Source organism: Micromys minutus, assembly GCF_963924665.1.
Source record: "Micromys minutus genome assembly, chromosome: 2".
In the NCBI taxonomy this organism is placed as follows: Eukaryota; Metazoa; Chordata; class Mammalia; order Rodentia; family Muridae; genus Micromys; species Micromys minutus.
In genome coordinates, this window is record NC_137971.1 from 101,578,542 (window position 1) to 101,605,645 (window position 27,104).

At 41.2% G+C, this 27,104-nt stretch overlaps 1 protein-coding gene across 22 annotated transcripts in view; it reads right to left on the reverse strand.

Moving 5' to 3' along the window:
* The window catches only part of DLG2 (discs large MAGUK scaffold protein 2), a gene marked incomplete at both ends in the record, with an annotated part of 1,874,976 nt that overhangs the window by 135,808 nt on the left and 1,712,064 nt on the right, over positions 1-27,104 (reverse strand). For 19 of the 22 annotated variants that reach the window (XM_080912637.1, XM_080912640.1, XM_080912639.1 and 16 more), the window contains one exon: positions 3,302-3,416. In XM_080912637.1, the coding sequence (XP_080768763.1) occupies positions 3,302-3,416 (115 nt within the window). Of the gene's footprint in view, positions 1-3,301; positions 3,417-27,104 lie in introns of those variants that run through there. The other 3 variants (XM_080912645.1, XM_080912644.1, XM_080912643.1) reach the window with 1 other exon arrangement.

Sequence of the window (27,104 nt, forward strand, 5' to 3'; positions counted from 1 at the left end):
CTGTACAATATGTGTAGAATTATGAGCATCCATTGATTTCATTCATACACTGTTCCCACATCGCCTCCAGTGCTGCACACAGATTAAGACAGTAAAATAATTCCAACTAGATTGAACGGCTTTTGATCTAATTTAAAGCTCCACTTGAGCCAGGTTACTTTCTCCCATTTCAAGAGTTCAGGGAAACAAAGAGCTAGGTCTTGGGGGGGTGGTTCATGTTCACCGGAGGGGTAAGGTCAGCTTCAGAAGACTTTTGAGATGTTGCACCCTCCCCAACAGGGCCAGAGCCAAAGCTAGTCTGTGTGTGTGTGTGCGCGTGAAAGAGAGAGAGAGAGAGAGAGAGAGAGAGAGAGAGAGAGAGAGAGAGAGAGAGAGAGAGAGAGAGAGTGTGTTCTAAGGCAGAGTACTCAAAATTTTGAGAACTCTCTGATTTAGATTCATTACTTCTTGCAAATATATAGACAATATCAGGGAAAGCCTAAGTCTAAATCCCGTATGACCCTAAAAATGGTGTGCTTGAATTTCACTTCCCACTCATCTGAGTGTCCAATATAGCACTGGCCAGAAAAGACTGGCAACCACAACTACAATATATTCATCAGCTGGAAGCCATGAGCTAAGATGGAGGGAGATGGAGGGAGATGGAACAAAGTGGGGAGGAATGCTGGCTGGTGGTAGCTGACTGCCATAGCAGATGTGGGATGCCTAGGCAAACTGTTTTTTTTTTTTCTTTTCCGGTCCTCAGAGCAGGCCTGTTAATAACCGAGGGTCCTTCTGGCACTTGAGTAAGGGGAGCAGGACAAGAGAATATGACGCCAAGATGTCATTTCAGACCAGAGAGACTCACTCACTCATCACTTGACCCTTCTACAGTCAGGAAACCCTGCGACTCATTTATTTTGAGAGACTGAGTAGTGGATGTTCTAAAATAAACACAGACAAATCTGGTACAGTTCCTGTAGGCTTGCTCCAGATATGGCAAGTGTCTCCGGGGACATTTTTGGTAAGGACTCTGTTTGGGCTCTGCTAGTCCACTTTACATCCTCTCTTCATTTGTTGGTCTATTTTACACACTGTGTAAGAACAAGGCCGGGAGCCCTTGGAGTTCTTGTCCTAGGCGCTTATCGTGTGTGGCCGTTATTTCCTCTACTGCTCGGTCTCTCAGACTCATTTACACACTAAGGTCAGCTCTGTAGGTACGACGGAAAGGAATTTTAGAAGGCCAAATGCCAGATTTTAATACTAAAGAGATTTTTCTCTGGGAAATTTCATATGGAAGTGTGTTAAGTCTCACTTAAGAATGTGCTCTATTTAAGATGATATAACACTTCAACTTTCCAATATTATTTTATATTATATTTTTGTTGACCACTTCTCAGCATGAAGAGTTGACTTTAACTGATAATACTTTCAAATATGTCTTGATTTTATGTGTCATCGTCCTTCATTTAGTTTCTCACAACTTAAAAACTTTTCATCTATACCTCTTTATTAATTTTTCTGCTGCATTAACAATATTTTCATGTGCTCCATTTTTAATGACATCAACATTGATGATTTTTCTTTGTAGTTTGAGTCTATAATGTGATTTAGTTGACTGATTTGTTGGGCACTCTTAGCCAAACTATTTTTTTTTCTATTTTCTATCCCAAAGTAAAACATTTCAAGATTTTTCAAAATAATTTTTATTATGAAAACTAGTGATTATAGCACAAGTATTGAGTAGAGAAATAGACACAATTGGCTTAACTTATATTTCATTTATGATGCTGCTATAAGACATTTTCTACGGTAGTTCTTCATGTTTCCTTCCACAGATGACAACATTCAAAACAATCTAGGATATAGTTAGTTGGCTAGCTATGGCAGATTGACATTGTTAGATTGATCTGTCTGTCTGTATGTCTGTCATCATCATATATCATGTGTTAAATCTAGGAGTCCTGAGGCATAGAAACTCCAGAATAAGCTGGCATTCTATGGTAGCCAGTGCATCCAGCCAATTAAGGTCCCTGAGAACCTGCCACATTCTGAAATGTGTCTTCTACTTTCTCCTTGCCGTGAGTGATATGCAAGAACGCTAAAGCCAACTTTATATTTATAGACATTTTGAATTCAGACAAGTCCAACTCATGTGCAGCATTTAGCGTATGTATCACAAGTGACTGTCAGTCAGATCCTGAACCAGAGCTGGCATGGATATCCAAACAGTGAGGGCCAGTTTCTTCCAAAGAGTATATACATTCATTTTGACCACATAAGGGGCCATGCGCTGTTAGTATTTGTATTACTTCTTAAAAGTCCTGTGTTGACAAAATGACGCACTAGATAAAGTTGCTTACAACCTAGCTTGAAAATCATAGTTCAGTCCTCAGGACCCACATGGTAGAAGCATATGTGTGCACACATGTACACACACACATACCACATGCAGGGGCACACTCACAATACATGACATTTAGATGTACAGGAGCTAGTACTAGGAAGTAGACCATGCTATACTTGAGTGTCTACAGACCTCAGTCAAGATTTCCATGCAGATAAAATGCTGACAGCCCCTTTTCAAGTCACTTACTCTGTAACCAAGGTCAGAATGGAACATACTACATCTCCCAGTTGCCTTTAATCTTCTGGTGGTCTCTTTGCCTCCATCTCATAAGTACTGAGATTACAGGTTTGAGTTACCACACCAGACTAATGAATAAGTTTCAGGTAGTCAGGAAATAAACTATTACAGTCTAAGAAACAACTGGTATTGAAATTCTACTGAAGCAAGGTATTTCTACCAGAACAGTCAGAGAAACAAGCAATACACATAACTATTGTCCAGAGCAGCTGACTTCTAATAAGTGCACAAGAGCTAACACGCACCCTGGAAGGTTAGGGAGTGATAAGGAACAGTTTATCGAAAGACTGACTGCAAGCAAATATCCAGAGTTTCAATCATTAATTCACCCAGTGGTACACTTTAATATTTTAATATTTAATATTATCAAGGAATATTTTGAGAGTTAGATATACTTGTGTTTCTAGTGCCAATAAAGTTCTAGAATTTATTAATTTGAGCTACACATACAGACCCCCCTTCATTTCTTTCAAGAGAAAAAAAATTAAAGAAATAAAATTAAGAATTTCTGTCTAATAACATTTTAAAAATTATGTGGACATGGTTAAATGCAAGGCCTCTGAGCAGAAGCGTACTGACAAACATGGGCTAATTGGAACATAGGCATGGCATCTGCGTTTCTAAGCCAATGGTTCAGAACCAGCACATCTTAGTCAGAAATATTCTGATGCCTACCTGACATACAGGGAGCGTTTCTGATTGGTTCGAAGGGACCCGGACCCGGAACTCATGCTGTGGTTCATCATCTGCTCTCGTAGGTCATGGATTTTGGCCTCAAGTCGAGCGTAATCTGGGAATGAAGGGGAAAAAATGGTTAAGTTTGGTCCTGTACCTCCTGAGAGTTAGACATGATGTATAGACAAGGTCACTGACCACCATTACTGTTAGCTCCTTACTTATTACCTGGCAGATGTTCAACTTCAGAACAGTAGGTTTGCTTACTAGTGCTTTTTACTCGAAGTTTCATAGGAAGAAAGGGACCTCTGACACTCCCAACTTGTGAGACGTTTAAGATCCCGTACAACTCCTACTCAGTTCTCAACACTATAGCACATCATCATAACAAGGATATGGAAATGGACACAATCTATTAATTTCAATCAGATTTCCTCATCTTCACTTCTACTCAATTATGTTTGTGTGTGAAAGAGAGAGAAAAAGAGACAGAAAAAGACAAAGAGACACAGAGACAGAGACAAAGAGATGCGATAGAAAGGTAGACAGAAAAAGAATGACAGACACATATAAAGAAAGAGGCCTTCAGTATATATAGCCTTAGCTAATGTGAAACTCATGTAGACTAGGCTAGCCCCTGCCTGAGTGCTGGCATCAACAGTGTGTCACTGCTCCAGGTGTTCGCCAGCATGTTTCAAAATAATTTGATTTTCAATTGAATTTCAACTTTTCATGAGAACAAAGGTAATTAAATTAATGTAATAAAAGTCATTTACCCATTTGACTTTATGAAATTCCTAGACAAATGGATGGAACTAGAGAACATCATCTCGAGTGAGGATTAAAGAACACACATGATATGCACTCACTGATAATTGGATACTAGCCCCAGAAAGCTCTGAATACCCAAGAAAGAATTCACAGAACTTATGAAGCTCAAAAAGAACGAAGGCCAAACTGTGGAAGCCTCAGTCCTTCTTAGAAAAAAAAAAGTAAAAGAAAAGAAAATCGCATATTCATCATATATTATTATGTAACAAATTTTGTGAGCTATAATAATATTTTATAAGATAAATTAACAAAAAATGTAAAATGTGTATACATTTGAAAAAGTCATTTAACTAGAGAGTGTTTAAATTACTTTTTTAATAAATGATTTATTTTATTTATGTGTGTATGTGTGACTATGTATAAGTACACACTGCGGGTTTCTGGAAATTCAGCAAGTGATCTTAAGTGCTAGGCTATCTCTCCAGCTTTGTGTTCGAAATGCTGTATAATTAAGAAGTTCTATGAAGCCGCCTTTAATTTCATGTTGCATGCATTGATAATTGTGAGATGGCTTTCCCTAAAAGCCTTGGCAACAGCTAACAGAATACTAAGTTCGGAATGTAAAACATAGAAGTCTATACTCTAAAGATTAAAACGGCACATAATAGTTGGTTTAGTTATTTCTGGTGCTAAAGTCCATTCTGGAATTACCATGATTTGACAGACTTCGACTTAATAATTCAGCCTTAAATGGTTAAATAAGCAAAATATAGACTTAATCATATGTTTCATCTGAAACCTATCGACTTTACTCTAAAACACTGTATTTCATTCCAAGGGAAAACTTAAGAGCCCTGGTGTGCTTTCGTCGGCAGATTTCAGCCATCCGAGCTAGCTGCACTGCTTTTCTCTCTAGAAGGACCAACTAGCGTTTATAAGGGACCACACTGCATCCAGGGCACACTGGGCTTTGTGGGCGTCCCTTTGCTAGGTCATAAAATGAAGCCTACAGATACCGTAAAAACCTCAACTACAGAAACACACGGGAGCGATGGAAAGGCCTCAGCTTTCTTTCTCATAGTGTATGCCAGGAACACTTGTGGATATGTGTGGGAGCACATGATCACACACACATGCATCCAGTCTCTGGACTGTGCTTTTAAAACAGTATAACATGGATAGCTAGCCACTTTCTACCAAACATGATTTGCCTTAATTACTTTCTGTATGTACACTTGTTTATTTAGCTAGTCTCATGTCTTTAGGTTTTAGGCTGTGCTGCTCTCACTGTGTGTGTGCATATTATAGAATAAGTCACTATGGCACCACAATGAAAGGTACTGGTCAATGCTTTACACAATAGTCAAATAGTCCCCATGAGTACTTTGTTTTTGTGTTTTAAAAGTAGATCTTGTTATACAGTTTAGAATGCTGCGGGGCTCACTGTGTATATAACACAGTCCGCCTTGAACTTGTGTTCTTCCTGTCTCAGACTTCTCGGCGCTCGAATTACAGGCGTGTATTTCCACATTGTAGAGAAAAAGAAGCAAAAACACCAAACAAAACAAAGCAACAACAAACAAAACTACCCACAGATTTGTTTGGGGACACAGAGTGGGAACTTCCTATGACTACTCTCTGAAGTATCAGCCCCAGATATCACTCAGTCTCATGAAGACATCGGACTCTCTGCTTTACAACCAGAAAGACTCGAAAGATGAAAAACCATGTACAGTCAATCAGCACCTCACCCCACCTCTCCAGTGAGCTACATCATTGCCTGTGTCAATCACAGCACTGCCTGTATTAATAATCACAACACTGCCTGTGTCAATCACAGCACTGCCTGTGTCAATCACAGCACTGCCTGTATTAATAATCACAACACTGCCTGTGTCAATCACAGCACTGCCTGTGTCAATCACAGCACTGCCTGTGTCAATCACAGCATTGCCTATGTCAATCACAGCATTGCCTGTGTCAATAATCACAGCACTGTGTGTATCATCTCATGGCTCATTAGATACTTTCTCACAACATCTTGCAATTATTTGTGTAGTTATCCTATTCCGTTAGGCTGAGCCTCTTAGGACAAGCCCATGTCTCATTGTAGGAATTCTGTATTTAAGACGTGCAATCTGATATTCCAGAGGGAATTAATAAGAGGTGCAGAACACCTTTATGAAAGGACTGATCAGTGAATAAGAAATGAGCCTAATCATTAGATAAACCTGGGTATCAAATAGCTTCAAGTAAAGAAATTGCCAATTTTCAATATTATTTGCAAGAGAAGGAAGGTGGCACATGTATATCTCCATTTCCAAAAGCAAGGGCTCAAGGTTCAGACATCTTCTGTTAAATTGCCACCACTGCCAAACCGCTGTGCTGTTTTTATTGCTCTCTGGGCTCCCAACTCACTCATGCCATGCACTGAAAACAGTTCTGACACTTAACCTACACACAATTAGGATCATCAGTAGACTCTCTCGAAGGTTCTCATTAGGATCACACTACTACGGCATGTATTATGACAGGATTCTTGCTTTAATAATAAAGCTCATTTGCATTGCTGTATGGCTCATTAGATACCCTGAATACTTCCTGCCATGATCTAACACTGTAGGCCCCCTTTATGTGCTTAAGTTCTCTGTAACTCATCACTTTGCCTTTGCCTTATCTAGCATTGATCCTATCCTTGCCTTGGCATTTTGACACTCAGCTCAACCACAAAGCTTGTATTCAAGGGCACTTATCTTTTACCTTTTGAAAGTGAAGACAGAGGCTCACACAATTAGCCAATACACAAACAATATGTTTACAGATACAGATGGGGCAAGGGTTGGCGAAGTTGCATGTTTTCAAATTCATAGAGATAAACCAAGCTTACAGTTAGAAAGGCTTCAGAAATAAACATCTATGTAGACTATGAGATGCCAATCTTGGTGTCTTGTCAGAAAGTATTTAAAATCCACTCAACAAGCTGAAACAGAAACAACTAGTAACCCACTCTTTTTTCTTTTCTTTCTTTATTAAAAACTGATTCTATTGGATATATTTTATTTATATTTCAAATGATATCCTCTTTTCTGGATGTCCCTCCATATCCCCTATCCCATTCCCCCTGCCCTCTGCTTCTCTAAGGGTGTTCACCCACCTACCCACCCCTCCTGCTTCCCTGCCCTAACATTGCCCTAAACTGGAGGCAGGACCAAGGGCTTCTCCTCCCACTGATGCCCAACAAATCCATCCTTTGCTACATGTGCAGCTAGAGCCATGTGTACTCTTTGGATAGTGGTTTAGTCCCTGAGAGCTCTTGTTGGTTGGTATTGTTGTTCATTTTAGACTTACTTTTTTAAAAAAATTGGACATTCTCTGCATTTACATTTCAGATGTTCTCTCCTTTCTCAACTCCCTCCCTCCTCCCCCTCCCATTGCCTCCATGAGGGTGCTCCCTCTCCCAACCACCCTCTCCCACCTCAGTACATTGGCGTTTCCCTACACTGGGAAAAACAAACCTTTGCTGGACCAAAGGCCTCTCCTCCCATTGATGCCAAAGAATGCTATTCTCTGCTGCATATGTGACTGGAGCCATGGGTCTCTCCATGTGAACTCACTGATTGGTGTTTTAGTTCCTGGGAGCTGTAGTGGGTTTGACTAGTTGGTTATTTTGTTCTTTCCATGGGATTGCAGACCCTGTCAGCTCCTTGTTGTTCTTGTGTGGTTGCAAACCCCTTCAACTCCTTCCATTCTTTTTCTAACACCTCTTTTAAGGACCCCATTGTCAGTTCTATGGTTGGCTGCGAGCATCCGCCTCTGTATTTGCCATGCTCTGGCAGAGCCTCTCAGGAGACAGCTACATTAGTCACCTGTCAGCATGCAGTTCTTGGCATCAGCAGTATTGTCTGGTTTGGTGGCTGTATATGGGCTGGATCCCCAGGTGGGGCAGTCTCTTGATGGTCTTTCCTTCAGTCTCTTCTCTACTAATACACCCACTGTTATCAAACCAATTTCTTCCTTAACTGCTTCCCTCCTGCCTCTGTTCTCTCCTTTGGGATATTTTTTTTTTAGACAAATTGCTAACACTCTTGGTTTCAAACCTCCAGATATTGAACTGAGATTTTTAAACATGCTAATCTTTACACCATTTACCTTGGAGCACATCAGAACCTGAATGGATTTGCTCAGAATGTGAGATTACAAGGACAGTAAGTATGAAAATGCTAGTGTAGGGCGCTGCAGTAGGAAAGGAACACTTTCCAACACTGCCTTGCTCAAAGCGCATCCAGTGAAGGCTGAAACTCTAAACCACTCCATATTTCCTGTGCCTTTGAAACTAGCAAGCAAGCACTGAAAACTAACTTTTAAGTGAAGTGTTCAGAGCGGAGTCAGGAAACACTGTTTTCAGTGAACTCTTGTCCCTCCGAATGAGAAGCTGGGGTACCTTTGTGTTTTCCTCCCTGTATTCTGAGTCAACTGTACATGAAAGCAAAGGAGAAACTATACAGAGGGAGGAAGGAGACGGGATGGTGAGGGTGGAGCAAGAAGAAACCATAAACAAGACACAGCAATAACCGTGATGGAATTGCCAGAATGAAATTCATTATTGTGTATGCCAACTTTAAAAACTGAATTACATGAGCAAGCCTATGGAATTCCTCAAGAAGTGGATAAAGCCATCCGCAGAGGCAGAGACAATCAATGGTGCTCCGTGGAAGGAAAGATTTGTTTCTGGAGCAGATTTCAGGGTTCGAAGTGGGCTTTTCTGAGAATGCTGCTGCAGTCAGTACTGACTGAACGCAAGTAACGCACAGAATTTGCTACCCTCATTTTTACAGAAAACTGTGTCCTATAGAAAATGTGCTTAGTGCATATGTCATGTTAAAATTCACTAAGCATCTAAGATATTAATAAATTTGATTGTTTCTAGTTGCCATCACTCATTTGGCAGTTTAGATTTGTTTCAATTTTCACATGATGGTTAATAATATCAGAAAGCTTAAGATTCATAATGTGAATCTGGTTATCAGCTTCGTGTCCCATCCACAGACCAGCGATACATCACTGGGTAGGTTATTGTCTATTCTTGGGTCAATTTTCTTATAAGCAAAATGACAGCAAGGATGGTCCCTATCTCAAGATATATTGGGAAGATTTCCAGAGAGCACATTGATCAAAACAATTGGCTCTTGGTACTGACGGTCATTCCTTGTTCCTACGTGCAATTCATAACCTCTTCTTGTTCATTACTCACAAACACTGTGGGTTCTATCAAGTAGAAAAGAAATGAGTCCATGCCTAAGACTCTCTGATTAAGCCGCTCCTTCCCTATTGTAAAAAACATCTACCCGGCCAGACAGGAATAAGCAAAAGGCAACCACAGTTTGGAATGCTTGGTCCCTTCTTAAAAAAAGTTAAATGATCCTCCTACAAATCTATAGTTACTTGGAGCTCAGAATGATGTTGTCCAATTCCAGTATATCTGTGGTTTTTTGCTATATCACTAGCTTCTTCTGTCAGGATTCTCTCAGCACACACTCAGAAGTGAGAGGGTCTGCACAGCACACACTGCTCCTGGAGAGGAGCCTCTGCAGTGCTCTCATTTCCTTTGCAATTTGTCAAGGTTGAACAAGAAAACCAGGATACAAAGGAGGAGGATTCGGCTTAATCCACCAGCATTTAATAGAGCCCAGATGCTTGTGTGCTTCAAATCTGAAAGAAGAACAGAACCTTGGCATAAGAAATGAGCACCCCCAAGTGAGATGGGGAGGGTGGAGTGGGGCAGCAAATCCCTTCACAGTCTTGACTTCATGCAGCAGTCCTAACAGCTGTCAGCTATTACAAGAGCAGAGCAGAGTAGAACTTGAGGAGAGGAGGCCAGAGTTCAAGATGAACCATGTCATTTACTAAAACAAGACCTAGGGAATTACTAAGTCTCAGCTAATTCACCTGTACATTTGAGGTTTACTTTTCAAACTGGTTTAGAGAATCAAACTGAAATTTGATGCGAGACAGCTTAACTATTTTTCCCCGTGGTGGGTCAAGACAAATGCACATCCAATCTTTAGTGGCACTAAGGTTGACAGTAGCGTCCTTTTTCTTTTGATTCTAAGTATAGACACAGCTCTGAGAGGAACAGATAAAGCCACTGAGTATGTAGTAGGTTCTATACATCTAAGCCACGGAGGAGACTTTCCTGCTGAGTTATCTATTCCAGCACTGCACTTTGAAAAGCCCTCCTGAGATGTGCCAAAGGGTTTTACAGACTTGTGAGAATCTCTTGGTGGTAGCTAAGCTAAAGAATTTGAGCTTTAATGCCTTACCTGGTGGGATTGGGATAAACGCCATTAGCTACAGTCTATTGTGGTCACACTAGTATTTACTAAGACATACCTGCCATTGTTATCAGGACCCATGCACATGAAGGGTCACTTTGAAGCACAATCTCAGATTACTGCTCCACGGGAACTTTGTATTTGTTTTTGGGGCATATTCCTTTCATTCATTCCTTGGTGTTTCTTCAGCATTGATAACAGGCCACATACAATGCTAACTATCAGGGTACCAAAGTATCTGCTTCTAATTCTCATTTTCCTATGACCTGCAAGAGCACCTTCCATTTAAGCTTCCTTTACCTGCGAGCCTTTGTAACTACTCACAGAGACACTCTCCTCTGCCTGGAATAAGCTCGGCCATCAGCTCTAAGGCTACTGCAGACAAACTGGGGCAAGAACACTCACTATGAAAAGCCACCGGTTATTTACAGTGTGCAGGGAGAAACTAGAATTTCAAAGCTGTCCCCTGGAGGCACTTTCTGGAGTCCTGGCTCTGAGAGGGTAGGAAAATCTCCCATCTGCTTAGAGATGCTGTTTCCTCATTTGGGAAAGGAGGAAGGCACTGTGGCTCCCACATACTGCCATTCTGAATACCCGGCGCGGGGTACTTCAGGTTCACTCTTCCAGGCGGTATTGATTTTGAAAGGTACCAGCTATTGATCGTGCAGTTTTCAACAAGTGAACAAAGGCTCATTCTGATACCATAACTGAAATGTATTTTTGCACAGGCATGAACAGTTTTGGAATCAATATGTAATGATGAATGATTTAGATTAGAAAACAATCTCAAAGACAAATACAACTGTGTGCTCTTTCCCTCTCTCCCTCCCTCCCTCCTTTCTTCCCCTTCCCTCTGTCCTGTTTCTACATTACCCTCTCAAATGGTTATACAGAAGGGAGAACACTGGTCGTACTTCACATTTAAGAAGTATTACATAGCCAAAAGCATTTTATATGACATAAAATTTATTTTATTTACTTGGAGCTCAGAACATATCCAACAACCTTCATTTTACCACCCATTTGTTAGTTGAAATAGGACTTCGAAGCCTGCTAGGCACAGAAGGGGACCAGCCACATTATGTTAGGCTGGAGAGATGCTGTTAGAGCCTCTTGCATGCAGGACACTTTACAAGTGCAGATGCCTGGAGGGGGGCTGTGCTGATGAACTACTTTTCTATGATGGCTTCCTTCTTAGCTTTACACTTGAATTTCTGCCTGCTGTTAAGAGAGGTGACCTATGGCCACCAGCAGGTCTTTGAGTGGGGATCTTCCCAGGTTGCCTTTTCTGCATAAAGAGTTTTCCAGCCTCCCTTTTTAAAAAAAAAAAAAAAAAAAAAAACTGAACAACTTTATTTTAAAAAACAGAGATAAATGTACAGATTTTAAAAGCATTTTTGCATGAAAGTATATGAATACATTTTTGTCAGTACTTGGTTTTTTTTAAAGGTTTGATAGTGTGCATTAAAATCTTACTAGTTACAACGAGCATAAAGTACACGTAAAACAAGATGTAACCTGGAAATAGTGAAAGTTTTCTCGGTGTGTAAAGATTAAACATAATGATTTTTCATTTTTTCTTTTGGCCTTTGTTTTTCTTGACCTTCATATAGTCTGTGACTTGTTTCTGGGGTGTTCAGAGCTTTCTGGGGTTAGCATACAAATATCAGTGACTGCATATTATGTCTGTTCTTTTGTGACTGGATTACCTCACTCAGGATATTCTCTAGATGCATCCATTTTCTTAAGAATTTCATAAAGTCATTGTTTCTGATAGCTGAGTAGTACTCCATTGTGTAAATATATCACAATTTTTGTATCCATTCATCTACTGAAGGACATCTGAGTTCTTTCCAGCTTCTGGCTATTATAAATAGGGCTGCTATGAACATTGTGGTGCATGTGTCTTTGTTGTATGTGGGAGCTTCTCTGGGGTATATGCCCAAAAGTGGAATAACTGGGTCTTAAGGTAGTACTATGTCCAATTTTCTGAGGAATTGCCAGACTGATTTCCAGAGTGGTTGTACCAGTTTATAACCCCACCAATAGTGGAGAAGTATTCCTCTTTCTCTGCATCCTCGCCAGCATCTGCTGTCATCTGAATTTTTGATCTTAGCCATTCTGACTGGTGTGAGGTGGAATCTCAGGGTTGTTTTGATTTGCATTTCACTGATGACTAAGGATGTTGGTCTAGCACTTCCTTAGATGCTTCTCAGCTATTCAATATTCGTCAATTGAGAATTTTTGTTTATCTCTGTAATCCATTTTTAATAGGATTGTTTGATTCTCTGGTGTCTAACTTCTTGAGTTCTTTGTATACTTTGGATATTAGGCCTCTATCTGATGTGGGGTTGGTAAAGATCTTTTCGCAGTCTTTTAGCTGCTGTTTTGTTTTCTTGACAGTGTCTTTAGCCTTACAGAAACTCTGTAATCTCATTAAGTCCCATTTGTTGATATTTGACCTTAGACCATGAGCCATTGGTGTTCTGTTCAGGAAATTTTCTCCTGTGCCTATGTGTTCTAAGGTTTTCCCTACTTTCTCTTCTAATAGTTTCAGTGCTCCTGGTTTAATGTGGAGATCTTTCATCCACTTGCACTCGAACTTTGTACAATGAGCTAAGAAAGGGTCTATTTTCATTCTTCTGCATGCTGAGTGCCAGTTGGACCAACACCATTTGTTGAAGAGGCTGTCCTTTTTCCATTGAATGTTTTCAGCTTTTTTGTCAAAGATCAAGTAACCATATGTGTGAGAGTTCATTTCAGAATCTTCTATTCTGTTCCGTTAATCTACCTGCCTATCTCTGTACCAGTACCATGTGGTTTTTAACACAATTACCTTGTAATATACCATGAGGTCAGGGATGGTGATTCCCGCAGATGTTTTCTTGTTGTTGAGGATGGATATTGCTATTCTAGGTCTTTTGTTATTCCAGATGAAATTGCATATTGCTCTTTCCAACTCTATGAAGAATTGAATTGGAATTTTGATGGGGATTGCATTGAATCTGTAGATTGTTTTTGGTAAAATGGCCATTTTTACAATGTTGATCCTTCCAACCCATGAGCATGGGAGATCTTTCCATTTTCTGAGATCTTCCTCGATTTCCTTCTTTAGAGATTTGAAGTTCTTGTCATACAGGTCCTTCACTTGCTTAGAGTCACACCAAGGTATTTCATATTGTTTGTGACTATTGTGAAGGGTATGTTTTCCTTAATTTATTTGTCTGTATGTTTGCCCTTTGAGTAGAGGAAGGCTACTGATTTGCTTGAGTTAATTTTATACCCAACCACTTTGCTGAACTTGTTTATCAGCTGTAGAAGTTCTCTGGTGGAATTTGTGGGGTTGCTTAAGTACACTATCATGTCATCTGCAAATAGTGATGTTTTTACTTCTTTCTTTCCAATTTGTATCCCTTTGATTTCCTTTTGCTGTCTAATTGTTCTGGCCAGAACTTCCAGTACTATGTTGAATAGGTAGGGGGAGAGTGGGCAGCCTTGTCTAGTCCCTGATTTTAGTGGGATTGCTTCAAGTTTCTCACCGTTAAGTTTGATGTTGGCTTTTGGTTTGCTGTATATTGCTTTTATTATGTTTAGGTATAGGCTGTGGGTTCCTATTCTTTCCAAGACTTTTAATATGTAGGAGTGTTGGATTTTTTGAAATGCTTTCTCAGCATTTAGTGAGATGACCATGTGTTTTTTTTCTTTCAGTTTGTTTATATGGTGGATTACGTTGATGGATTTCCATATATTAAACCATCCCTGCATCCCAGGGATGAAGCCTACTTGATTATGGTGAATGATTATTTTGATGTGTTCTTGGATTCAGTTTGCAAGGGTTTTTTTTTGAGTATTTTTGTGTCAATGTTCATAAGTGAGATTGGTCTGACGTTCACTTTCCTTGTAGGTTCTTTGTGTGGTTTAGGAATGAGGGTTATAGTGGCCTCAAAAAAATTAGTTAGGTAGTGTTCCATCTGACTCTATTTTGTGGAATAGTTTGAGAGTATTGGTGTTAGGTCATCAATAAATGTCTGATAAATTTCTGTACTGAACCCATCTGGACTTGGACTTTTTTTTGGTTGGGAGGCTTTTGATGACTGCTTCTATTTCTTTAGGTGTTATGGGATTATTTAGATGGTTTACCTGGTTCTGGTTTAACTTTAGTATCTGGTATCTGTCTAAAAATTCATTCATTACCTCCAGATTTTCCTGCTTTGTTGAGTATAGGCTTTTGTAGTAGAATCTGTTGATTTCTTAAATTTTTTCAGTTTCATTTTTCGAGCCTCTTACTACAATCATTACTTAGTTAATATTCCAGACTGCCAACAAGATTCTGAGTTGAAAAAGAGACATGGAATTTTCCATTACCTCCCCCATCTCTCTCTCTCTCTCTCTCTCTCTCTCTCTCTCTGTGTGTGTGTGTGTGTGTGTGTGTGTGTGTTAGAGATACAGAGATAGGAGAAGTGACAGAGAGGGAGATACAGATGTGAAGAGATTACAAATCAAGCTTCTCAGTATCTAGTTTAAATCAGAAATTCCAGGCAATCAGAAAATGTATATATCTCTGTAAGTCTCTAATATTGAGCAACTCAGTCATGGACACCATGAGGGCAAGAATGTAGTCCCTTCTGTCTGTCCCTATCTTGGGAAAGTTTAGAGCCCAGTTATGACTAGTAAAATGGTAACATGTTTCGTGACTTTGAAGAGCTGAATGCAGACTCTAGGAAGAGAAAACCTGACCTTGCCTATTACTGAATGGTCCAGCCTTTTAGAACAAATTTCAATAACAAACTAAGGTTGTATCTCATAACCCTACTCTTGCCGCCAGCTGCTATTTCCAAACAGAATTGGGTTTATTTACTATGACTTGAATAGTTTTCTTTCAGGAATACTTTCAGGAAAAAAATCTCAGTGATTCTGTAATGTGGGAAGTTTTCTAGTCGAACTACACTCTGAAAACCCAAACAATTATTTCATATGATACAGGTGTTAGCTCTGAACATCAGCTCCACCAGGTTCCATCCTGACAAAAAGGCAAGTTCTGCACAGTGGAGACAGGAAGGCACATTACTGCTTTCCTAGAAAACAGAACTTGTGCTGGTTATGGTCACATCCACCTTAAATCACAGTACTCAAGGGACAGAGACAGGCAGATCAATAACTTTCAGATTAGCCTGGCCTACAGTGTTCCAAGATAGCCAGGATGTTTATACAAAGAACCACAGTGTGAAGAAGAAGAAGAAGAAAAAGGAGGAGGAGGAGGAGGAGGAGGAGGAGAAGGAAGAGTAGAAGAAGAAGAGGAAGAAGAAGAAGAAGAAGAAGAAAAAGAAGAAGAAGAAGAAGAAGAAGAAGAAGAAGAAGAAGAAGAAGAAGAAGAAGAAGAAGAAAGAGAAGAAGAAGAGGGGGAGGAGGAGGAGAAGGAGGAAGAGGAAGAGGAAGAGGAAGAGGAAGAAACGAAGGCAAAAAGAAAACAAAATAAAAAAGACAGAAAAATGAAGAGAATTTTCACAGAAGTTTCTTGGAATTTGCAAACTCTGTTTGTTCTAGTAATTGGAAATACCATTTGGCATAGCGTTTATGTTGTTAAAACAAGCTCTTTGGTAAAACTGACTTAAGGTTGAATCTTATATGTATTACTGATTCGTGGTGATTTTGCAACCTTGAGAAAACTTGGTTTTATTCTCTGTTTGAAAAGAGGAAAGCAGCACCTGCTGAATCAAGTGGTCTGGAGGTAAGTGTGATAGTTTGTGTGTGATGTAGTGCAGTCCCGGGACCTGAGCATGCTCCTAATAAATGGAAAGATAGACAGGTGACACTGCCAAGTTTGCCCACAGTTCTGCAGTCCTTCTCTATCACACAGAGATAGTGCTGATGTTCTGCTTCCCTTAACAAATGACTGTGAGGGTCAAAGACACAACTATAAACACATGGAACAACTCATATCACTATAGTGCTTTCTAAAATTCCTGACCCACCTACTAGAGTATTTACACCTCAATGTTGATAATTCCTGCCTAAAACTGGGGATTTGAATTTTTTGTCCTAATTGTGGAGATAGGAAAGGAAAATGAAGACCTTGGAAAGGGTTAAGGCCTCGCTAGATCTTGCCCAGATCTTGCTGATGGAAATCCTTTCTGGAGATTTTGCTGGTGGGGTGAGTGAAAGGCTCAGAGCAGGGAGATAGGGCCTGTAGTTTGGGGGTTAGCTCATAGCCTATGATGTTTCAGGAGACCTTGGGAGAGAGAATCTCTTGGGCACTGTGTGGAAGCATCACCTGTGAATAAAAATCTGATGGTTTATAAGCTGAGGAGAAAATAGAGGGTAGAACATCTAGCAAAGAGAAATAAGTTTCTGAGAAAAAGCCAAGAGGTGGGATATTTCACACTAAACTTGGGGGAGGCAGATGAAACTTAAGAGAGGTAATTAGCCTTGTGGCAGACTGTGATTGAAGCTAGTGTGAAAGAGCCAAATCTTCTAGCTTAGGCATTTTATTGACAGGTGATGTTTCTCCACGGTATATAAGAGGTTCTCACTACAGTGACTCTTACTTAAGAAACACTACTTGGGCTTTCCTTGGCATACATCAGTTTCAAGTCTTTCATGGGGTTGTCCCTGCACCTTTGTACATAAACCACGGTGCTCAGAGCCTGAATACTCCTGCTGCACTTTCCTGTGTCCTGCCGTACTAATCAGTTAGATCTCACCCAGTAAAATGGGTAATAATCCTGCCAAATAGAAACAAGAAGAAAAGTAGGTCTGGCTTTAGATGTAAGCATGGTTATTCAGTCTTCTTGAATGTGACTTGTGAGACACAAATGTCTGTCTTTGTTTCTATGACATTAGAGTGTCCTTTTATAGTATCTTGAGATGAATGCCCGTGTATTATCTGGATGGGCAAGCTACCATTCCTATATAAGGAGAAATGAGAAGAACATAAAAGGAACATGGAAGCACAAAGAGGCTAGCCAGTTTGAGGTCACACACAGCAAGCTCCCTGTATCATCCACTGATTCTACATTTTCTTTTACAAATGACTTTGTTTTGTGTTATGATCCAGATGTGAGCAGTCAGTTGTTCTACCCCCTGTCATCAAAATTGTAGGCCTCTAATAAACACTTTCTTATAAGTGTAGCTTATAAGCTTTCTCAGTGTAGCTTAGTTACCCTAAGTAATAGTCAACTTCTGATAATCTCTTGATTTAGATCTATAGGGAATTCTATGGATTGTTTGGTAAGATAAGAATCAAAGAACCTTGTTTGGTTTTGGAAATATGCTCCTTAAGATGAAAACCTTTTCAAATGTCATTAGGGTGATTTTGTGCCTAAGGCTTAGAGTCTAGTGGGAACGCATGTATCCTGGATGCTGTCATTGCTGTAGGGTTGCTGTTGGAGCTGACTGGCAGGTTCATGCTGTGGCAATGTCCACTTGGAAGGGATAAAAATGTTTGCAGGGTTGTGAAGAGATGGGTGATTGTCAGGAGAGGGAACAACTGTTCCTGCCCCTACCATTTCAGAAGCCTTGTGACAGAGTCGCCTAAGAACTCCCAACAGCAGCTATACAGGGCAGCATGAGGCACCAGAGAAAAAAAGCCAAAGCATGTGATCTCATCAGAAACCTAAATATATATACACTGTGTATATTTTCTTTCTTAAAACATGCCTGACTGGATGCTCTTGGCTCCATCATTTGAGCCAAGATCGGCCATGGAAATCATGGAGAAGGCATTTGACCATTCATTCACGATAAGCACTTTGTTAACTTACCTATCTTCTCAGCACTATTTAGAACTTTTAGCCACAGCAGAGCCAGAGGGCCCCTAACTCCCTCCCTACCAACCTATCATTTCTCTGTTCCATTTCATTCCCTCAGATACTGGTCTTGATTTTCCTTGTTCACTTCTGTGTTAGTTACTTTCAATTAGTTAATTTCTGTGATAAAACATCATGAGCAAGACAACTTATGAGAAAGTGTTTATTAGAGGCCTACAATTTTGATGACAGGAGGCAGAACAACTGACTGCTCACATCTTGATCATAACACAAAGCAGAGAGAGTACTGAAAATTCATGAGTCTTCCCATCCCCAGTGACAGCCTTCCTCCAACAAGGCCACACCTCCTCATCTTCCCCAAACTGGTTCATCAACTGAGCCAAGTTTTCAATGGGCCTATGGGGGCCATTCTCATTCAGACCATCAAAGGATCCCTCCCAAGATACCTAGGATACTTTATCTATCAGCATGCAAAAATAGCTTCCCATCTCTGCCAGCCAACTTGTCTTCAATGGCCCTTCCTCAGATGCTGCATCAAGCTATGGTGGTCTGTTCTTCCTTCCTTCCTTCCTTCCTTCCTTCCTTCCTTCCTTCCTTCCTTCCTTCCTTCCTTTCTTTCTTCTTTCCTTCCTTCTATTCGACACAATAGATGCTTTTCCTTCATAGTTTGCTGAAGCAAACGTACAATTAATTGTTCAACTATCAATATTGACTTAGTTATTATCTGCAAAGTACATGGCTGTGGTTGCAGCTTCGTTGGGACCTGGTGAGGTCAGACTGCTGTTGTGGCTGCTCCACACTTACCCCAGTAAATAACCAACTTAGCCATCTTGAACACGTTGAGAATGGAATAGATATGACCAATTCCTGCATGACTCTTACATTAAGTTTTTAAAATTTTTCAACTGATGAAGAAAAACATTGTCAGAGCTCTGTATTGAGAACATTTACCTTTACTCTCCTTTATAAGGTAGTGATTTTAGAATCATATAATCATCTAGCCAGAACTCCCCTCAGTTCCTATGATCATCTTTTGTCTTTAAGATATATATATTCCTATTTATTATTTTAATATTTCAAGTATTTTATAATATACAACTAGAAAAAAATCTCACAATGGAAATGTGTCTACATTCTCCAAATACAGAAATAAGAACTAAATCAAATTTCTTTAGAATAATTCACAATAAACATGCAGCTTATTTTAGTTATTAGCATTGCCCAGGAAAAAAATGCTTTGATTATTCAACAGAGTACTCTCTATAAGATGGTTAGCCTCATTTTTGGCAAAAGATCTTCAATAAATTGAAATGATCCTAGGTGCCTATGAATTGCCATTTAAGAAAACATCAAAATAAAATAATGTAACAATATACTCTTCTCTTCCCATTGTGTCTTACTCAGAATTTGAATTCTGAAACCAAGATATTACCGAATCCCTGAATGTCTTTCAAAAAATATGACATTTGTAATTTACTTGTCAGGTTTGTGACAGAAAGACTGGACGTTGAATAAAAACACAGAGGCAGTGTAGACGTGTCTTTTGAAGGTCCAGGATATAAAAAGGAAAGTGAGTGTGGTTCAGTGGAGAGGAGTAGACAGGTTACAGGAGTTTCGAATAAGGGACCTGCTTATTAATGCTGTGGCATATAAAGAACAATTCTATGCTCATTTAGGCTTGGAGTTTGGCTAAATGACTGAGAATAGAAAGGAGATGTCACTTGTGGGGAGCAAATAAAATAACCTAGAACAAATAAAACAGCACATCAAGACACATCAATTTAAGGGGACAACATCATTATGACCCAGGGATCTTGTCTCTAGCTTTCGTAATTCCATTGACAGGAAGTATGAGGGACACAGCATTAGCAACTGAAGAAATTAGGAAACAAGAGATGTCTCTGTACTTAAGGACACATGGTCCTGCAGTGATGGGCAGGGTACATAAAACACACTGGTCATTCAGTCCTGGGTCCATGGTGGGGGCGGGGTGAGTGAATAGTAAAAGTAAGTAGGTGTTAAAATTTACTTTTATTTACAAGCAAATAAAAACATGCCAGGGGAAACTGAACCCTGTAGAACCGAGTCAGGTAAAAGTATCTTTCTCTTAATTAATAATTGAGAAAGGAATCCCGAGCAAGCAGCCTCTGCAGGTGTAGGAGGAGGCCCTATAATAGAGCCCATCTGAACCACAGGGGTGAGGATCAGAGAGCCGACTCAGAGCTCCTGTCAGTTATTCCTGGTTTCTACAACGAAAAGCTACAAAGTCTCAGATGCAGGATGACTGAAACTCAACCCTAGGAGCCATTTTCGCTCTGTCCCAGCTTATGTTTGCTGAGTTGTTTTCTTGCTGACAATTTGTTTCCTTTAGTCTGGGATGAGAAAGTATCTGCAGACATTTTGTGAAGGGTGTTTGTGATTATTACCACAGAGGCTTGGGCCGTATTTACGCCACTAATAAGTTGGAATCTCTAGATCAATACACAAAACTCTCCTTTTAATGCAGTCTGGCAATGATCACCATGGTTTAGAATACATTCATAGATCCACATATACAACAACAAATATAAGCAAACTAAACCCCATCTCACCCCACCCCTGTTCTGCTCAATAGAGACCTGTAGCTAGACATAGGTCTCTCTCTCTCTCTCTCTCTCTCTCTTTTTCTCTCTCTCTCTCTCTAATTCAACAGGAAAATGATAATGCAAAAAGGACTCTTTCAAACAAGGACCAATTTTCTTTTTTTCTGAGACAGGGTTTCTCTCTATCCCACAGGCTGGACGTCACTCTGTAGGCCAGGCTAGGCTCAGTAATAGCTATCTGCCTCACAGACTTCAGGATCAAAGGCCTGCACAGCCAAACACCTGGCTAAAAGCCAATTGTTAAACTTCCCATTTTGAGCTTTTAGCTGAATCCCCCGTTTTACCTCCTCTACAGCATAAATCATCTCTCTTTATTTAACAGATGCCTTTCTTCTAAAGATCAGAGAAGAGAGAGGAGTAGGGGACGTTTCTCCTGCTCTTCTTGTCTTTAGGTGAAGCATCACTTCCCATCTGCAGTGGGCCTCTGGGCTGCTCAGAGTTTGCAGTGTCTTCTGCCCATGCTCCTCTCTTCACCCCTCACCTTCCTTTCCCCCTGCTGACTGCTTGCACCCTTCCCCCAAGCTCTCTCAGTTACTCCTGCTTCAAAACTCTTCCACTTGCTACTGAAGGTGCAGATGCCTGCTGTGATCACAGATATGAGTAGGCTGAAGGGATCTTTCTTGGTGTCTCTATTACAGGGAGATTCCCTCAGAAACGATGGTCTAGGCATAATCTGAAACACCAGTGCTCAGGAGCTCTTTCTTTCCTCACAGTGTCCGCTGCATAGATCCAGCCCCCACTTCATGGATCTCTTCATGCATATCCCTTCCAGGGAATAAAGAGCTCCCCCTAACTACCTGAATTGCCTTTGGCTTCTCAAAATTCTTTTTGATTCGGTTTTGTTGGAAGGATGTCCTCAGATGTCTGGTGATCTGTGCTTACATAACCAAATTTTAAACGAGGCGCTTGGGGCTGGGATTATATAGTTTAATGGTTGAGTGCATGGTCAGTAAATATGAGGACTTCAGTTCTCCAGTCTCTGGTACAGAGGGGGGGGGGGAGAGAGAGAGAGAGAGAGAGAGAGAGAGAGAGAGAGAGAGAGAGAGAGAGAGAGGGAGGCGGGGGAGGGGAAGGGAGAGGAGGAGGGGAAAAGGGAGGGGGGAGGGAAAGAAAGAGAAAAGAAATAGCAAGAACAAGAAGGAAAACGAATGAGTCACTGAAATGTGAACTGGACCCTTGTGTCACTCTTCCCCAAGTGCAGATGCAGGAAACACACTTGTTTGCGCAAGCCTACACAGCAAGGTCTCTGCCGTATGTTTGTGTTATTTTCTCTAGCATCTCTCAATAGCATTTACTGCAGAAGAGATGCCTGGCTGTTGGATTATAAAAAATAAGGAAAAGGATGAAAGGGCAGTGGGGCTGAGTGATTATCTAACTTACTATGCAGCTTCCACCGTCCCCTGGTCCCTGTCTTACTCTATGTGTGAGGTCCTGTGCGAAGAGACTCTCTGGTTCAGTTTTTCCCAGAGTAGAAACACTGACTTGCTGGAGGTGGAGATGCCTGGCTGGTAGAGAAGGGAATGGGGGGCTCCAATTGTTCCTTATAAGGCATCTAACAAATCTTAGTATTTGTAGCAACTCCTTACTGCTTTCTTCAAATGCCCAAGGCCGTCAGTACCAGGATCCTGCGGCTCTCAGAAGCCTCCTGCTCCCGGATGCACTGCTAGGCTACCTTTCAGCCAAGCGAGAGCTGTCTAGCTCCGGAAGCTTCCCAGATTTTTCTCAAATCTTTTGTGTGTAGCATTGACCCAAATAGTTTTTGAACTCAGGTTTTTGCCTATTTAAATTCCTTAATTATTAATATGGGTGGAATTATGGAGGAGAACAGAAATATAGTCAGGCACTTAAACGATCATCTTCAAGAATAAATTCCACATCCATGCTAAATTCTTATTAACTTCCATCTCGGTGGTTCTCGGTCATCAGTCCATCGTGTAAGACCTAGGGAACCCGAGCTCTGCCATTTGTGTGTATGCATCTTATCAAGTTTAGCGATAACTGCAAAGGGTACAGGGGACCTCAAGAGGAGATAAGCTGGGTTTCATGCATTTTCAGAGCCTTGGTGTGTTTCCCTCGATCTGTCCTACCTTTCTAGAGACACAGAATTGTTCCTCGAGTCTGTCTGCTTACCCACTATGAATGCTCTGGAAACAGAAATAAAGGCTTATACTATTCAATTTCTGACTTAGAGAATTTACTGGGGTTTCTGTCTGTTTTTTGAACACAGGATAGACAGGGTTTAGATCTGAACAGTGCACCATGTCAACACAGAGAGCACACGGCAGAAGAAACCATGTGAACGTACAGCATACAGAGAAGGTGGCACTGGAGAGGAGGTGACATCTAGACTTACCTGGAGATCAGGGATCAGTAAGTGGAGAAGGAGGCTAGGCACAGGGCTGACACAACACAAGAAAGTAAAGGAACAGCATGAGGGGACAAAGGTTTATGTCCCTATAGTCTCTGAACAGAAATTTATTTGCATCAAGAGAAAGGGCAGAGCAGAAGAGACTGAGTCATACTGTGACAGTACAACCCTATGTCAAGGTCTGAGAGAAAACAAAGAACAGCCTCCTCTAATGGGGCCTTTGGCTTCTGAATTAGCAAATAAAACTGAGGTAGTTATATGACGTTAATACTGAAGAAGATAGGGTAGAGAGAAACAGGAACCTCAGATGTGACCCTCTGAAACTATCTCTCCAGCTTTTAACAGAGAGAAGTGATTTTAAGAAATAGCCACAAAAAAACCCACCTATATTACCAAGTAAAGAGTTTATATAGGTAAAAATCTGAGCAGAAATAAGTGAGGAGGAGGAGGAAGAGGAGGAGGAGGAAGAGGAGGAGGAGGAAGAGGAGGAGGAGGAAGAGGAGGAGGAGGAAGAGGAGGAGGAGGAAGAGGAGGAGGAGGAAGAGAAGGAGAGGGAGGAGGAGGAGGAAGAGGAGAAGGAAGAGGAGGAGGAAGAAGAAGAGGAGGAGAAGGAGGAGGAGGAGAGGGAGGAAGAGGAGGAGGAGGAAGAGGAGGAGGAGGAAGAGGAGGAGGAAGAGAAGGAGAAGGAGGAGGAGGAGGAAGAGGAAGAGGAGGAGGAGGAGGAGGAGGAAGAGGAGGAAGAGGAAGAGGAGGAAGAGGAAGAGGAGGAGGAAGAAAAGGAGAAGGAGAAGGAGGAGGAGGAGGAAGAGGAGGAGGAAGAAGAGGAGAAGGAGAAGGAGGAGGAGGAGGAAGAGGAGGAGGAAGAAGAGGAGGAGGAGAAAGAGGAAGAGGAGGAAGAGGAGGAGGAAGAAGAGGAGGAGGAGGAAGAGGAGGAGGAAGAGAAGGAGAAGGAGGAGGAGGAGGAAGAGGAAGAGGAGGAGGAGGAGGAGGAGGAAGAGGAGGAAGAGGAGGAGGGAACAAAGAAGGAGGAGCTTGTGAAAGGAAACTTCCTTCTTCATCTCCACTTAGCTCCTAAATCCAATTTGGATAGTCTCCTGGGCCTGGTAACCGTTTGGATTAGAGGCCAGGCCAGCACTGCCGGGACAGAATTCAGACTGAGTGGGATATCTAAACAAGCAGCCTGTGCACTCAGGAAACATGGTGGATTTTAATGCACTCTAGATCGCCAGAGTCCGATCGAAATTCACCGAGGGGTCGCGAGTCTTTCCAAAGGGCATTTTGTTTCCTCGTTCTGCTCTCTGGTCTGACCAGTGGTAAACAGAACACGTTACAGCAGTTTTTAGCTTCTTGCTTGTTTCTGCTGCTGGAAGGGAAGTGGCTAAGACATTCCAAGGCTCAGTTAGGAGGCAATCTTGAAACCATGCAAATGGAGAGAATCATGATTTGTAACCTGGATGTAGGACTAGATGGAGAGAAAATAGGTGCTGATAAGAAATGGCTGTGTGTAAGAGGGAGAGCAAACACAAATTTGCTTGGCGAGATATTTGGCTCTTGAGGGATATTTGGGGATTTGGGTTTTAGATTTAGAGTATGTGTGCTATATCATTTTATATCCAGCTCTTACACCTTTCTGGTTCTACTTTTTCACACTATTTAACACACACACACACACACACACACACACACACACACACACACACACACACCCCACTAGTCATATTTCCCAAGTTCCTTGGACAAAATGGCTCCCACTAGGTCCAGCCAATAGGAGGCGCTGTTGGGAGCAGGAGATAAAGGAAGAGGCAGCAGCAGGGGCTTCCTCTCTGCTTCTTAGGTGTCACCCAAGAATTTTTTGTTTCCTTCATGATTTCTATACATTGGACTTAATGTTTGTCTGTTTGTTCTGTTTCATATGTTAGTAATAGAAACAAAGGTCTCATGCATGCTATACAACTGCTCCACCAATAATTCATATCCCTGGCTCTTGGTTTAATACAAGATCTTCTACTTAGCTGAGGCTAGCTTCAAAGTCTTCATCTTGCCTTAGCTTTTGAGAGGTGGGATTACAGGTAAGTGTCAAAAGACATCTAGATTTAAAGGCATCTCAATGTGTTCTTGCTCTAGATTCCTTTGACCAGGCCAGGGAGAATAAGCTTTCTGACTTTAGTATCTATTGAAGTATAAAGTATTTCTTAGTAATAATGTGAAGAGAGATCAGAGGGTGTTAGCACCCAATGATGACTACACAAATTTGTTCAAGTGCTAGTGTCCGTGTGATAAGCTTTGACTTCAATGCTGTGTACTCTGAATAATGTCCTCCAAGAATTTCCGTATCCTAATCCTAGAACCACAGAAAGTTACTTAATATCACAAAAGGGATTTTGAAGGTAAGATTATGTTAAGGATGCTGAGGTAGGGAGGTTACAGTTGGGTCCTAAATGTAGTTAAATAGATCTATATGGGAAGTCAAATGATGAAACATGATGGAGTGTGACATGAGACAATGGGAGGAAGAGATTTCAGGGATGTGTAGAAGGAACAGAAGCCAAGAGGTCAAGCTGGCACCAGAGGCTAAAAACAAGCAGGGAAATGATCTACCCTTAGTCTTGAAGGAATGCAGTCTCAGCTGAGACCTCTACTCCAGCCTAGTGAAACTAATTTCAGACTCCTGACCACAGTTGGAAAAGAGAAGACATTTGCATTGTCTTGACTGTTCAGTTCTGCACAATCCTTTAGTGCAACAGTGGGGTGCTAATACACTGCTCCCTCCCTTCTGGGTGTGAAAACTCCAAATCGACACTGTCAATAAAATCCATGCCTGAAATGAAATAATCATTTAGAGAAACATAAAGTTTCTCTGCTTCGGATTCGTGCGTGCTTCAGTTGTCTCATCCAGACTGAGTGACCTCAGCATCTCTTGGCTTCTGAGGGCTGTACACCCATGGCTCCCCTTTTCCTGTAGTGGCCTGCAGGGAATGTGTGATTATGGGAAAGATATGATTGTCCCTACTTCATCCCAACTCAGGCCAGCTTTCTGGTCCTTTCCTTAGGATTGCTCCTTGGGATTACATCAACACTCAGTTTTGATTCTACCCAGTCCTATTCCCTTTTGCTAAATACTGAATCCCAATCATTCTACAATAAATTGCACATCTGCCAATCTCCTTCTGAATACACTTTTCTCAGGAACTCAACCAGTAAAAGTGATCTATCTATATCTAGGCAAAGACTCTGCATGCTTGGCTTCTCTATATCTCTGCTAATAATAACTCAACTCAGTCTTCTATAATATATATAAATTTAAAAAATAACTTTGAGAGCCAGGTCTTTTCATCAACGAATATGGACATACACAATCTCTCCTTCAATTGGGGTTATAGGTGCAAGGTAAGGCAAGAAGTAGGGCAGGAAGGAAGCATCATCAAGATGCAGTGGAGATTAGGAAGTTGAACAGTGGCCTGGATTGAAGAGTGATACAAGGAAGCAGCAGGTGCTAGTAGAGCATCCACTGGGAACTTGATCCTGTTACTTCCTGGAAGAGATGGCTGACATCAGTTTTTACAGTTGAAGACTATGAAACCTAAAGGGTAGAGCTGACTCAACCAGAGAACAGATGAGGCCACGTCAGTTAAAATACAGAAGCCATGTATGTGTCTAAGGATGCGGCTCAGATGGTAGGTTGCTTGCTCAGCATGTGTATGTCCTGGGATTGATTTTCAGAACCACATCAAGTAGATAGCCTCAGCACTTGGGAGGCAGAAGCCAGAGGACTGTGGTAAACCCAGTCATCAGAGCAAGTGTAGGCCAGTTAGTAACCCCCTTCCTCCACATCCCTTCTGAAGAGCACAGAAGCCGTGTCTCTAGAATATCTTTCTTTCCTACCTGTAGATATCCCTAGCACTTAGTGGCACTCTTAACCCTAGA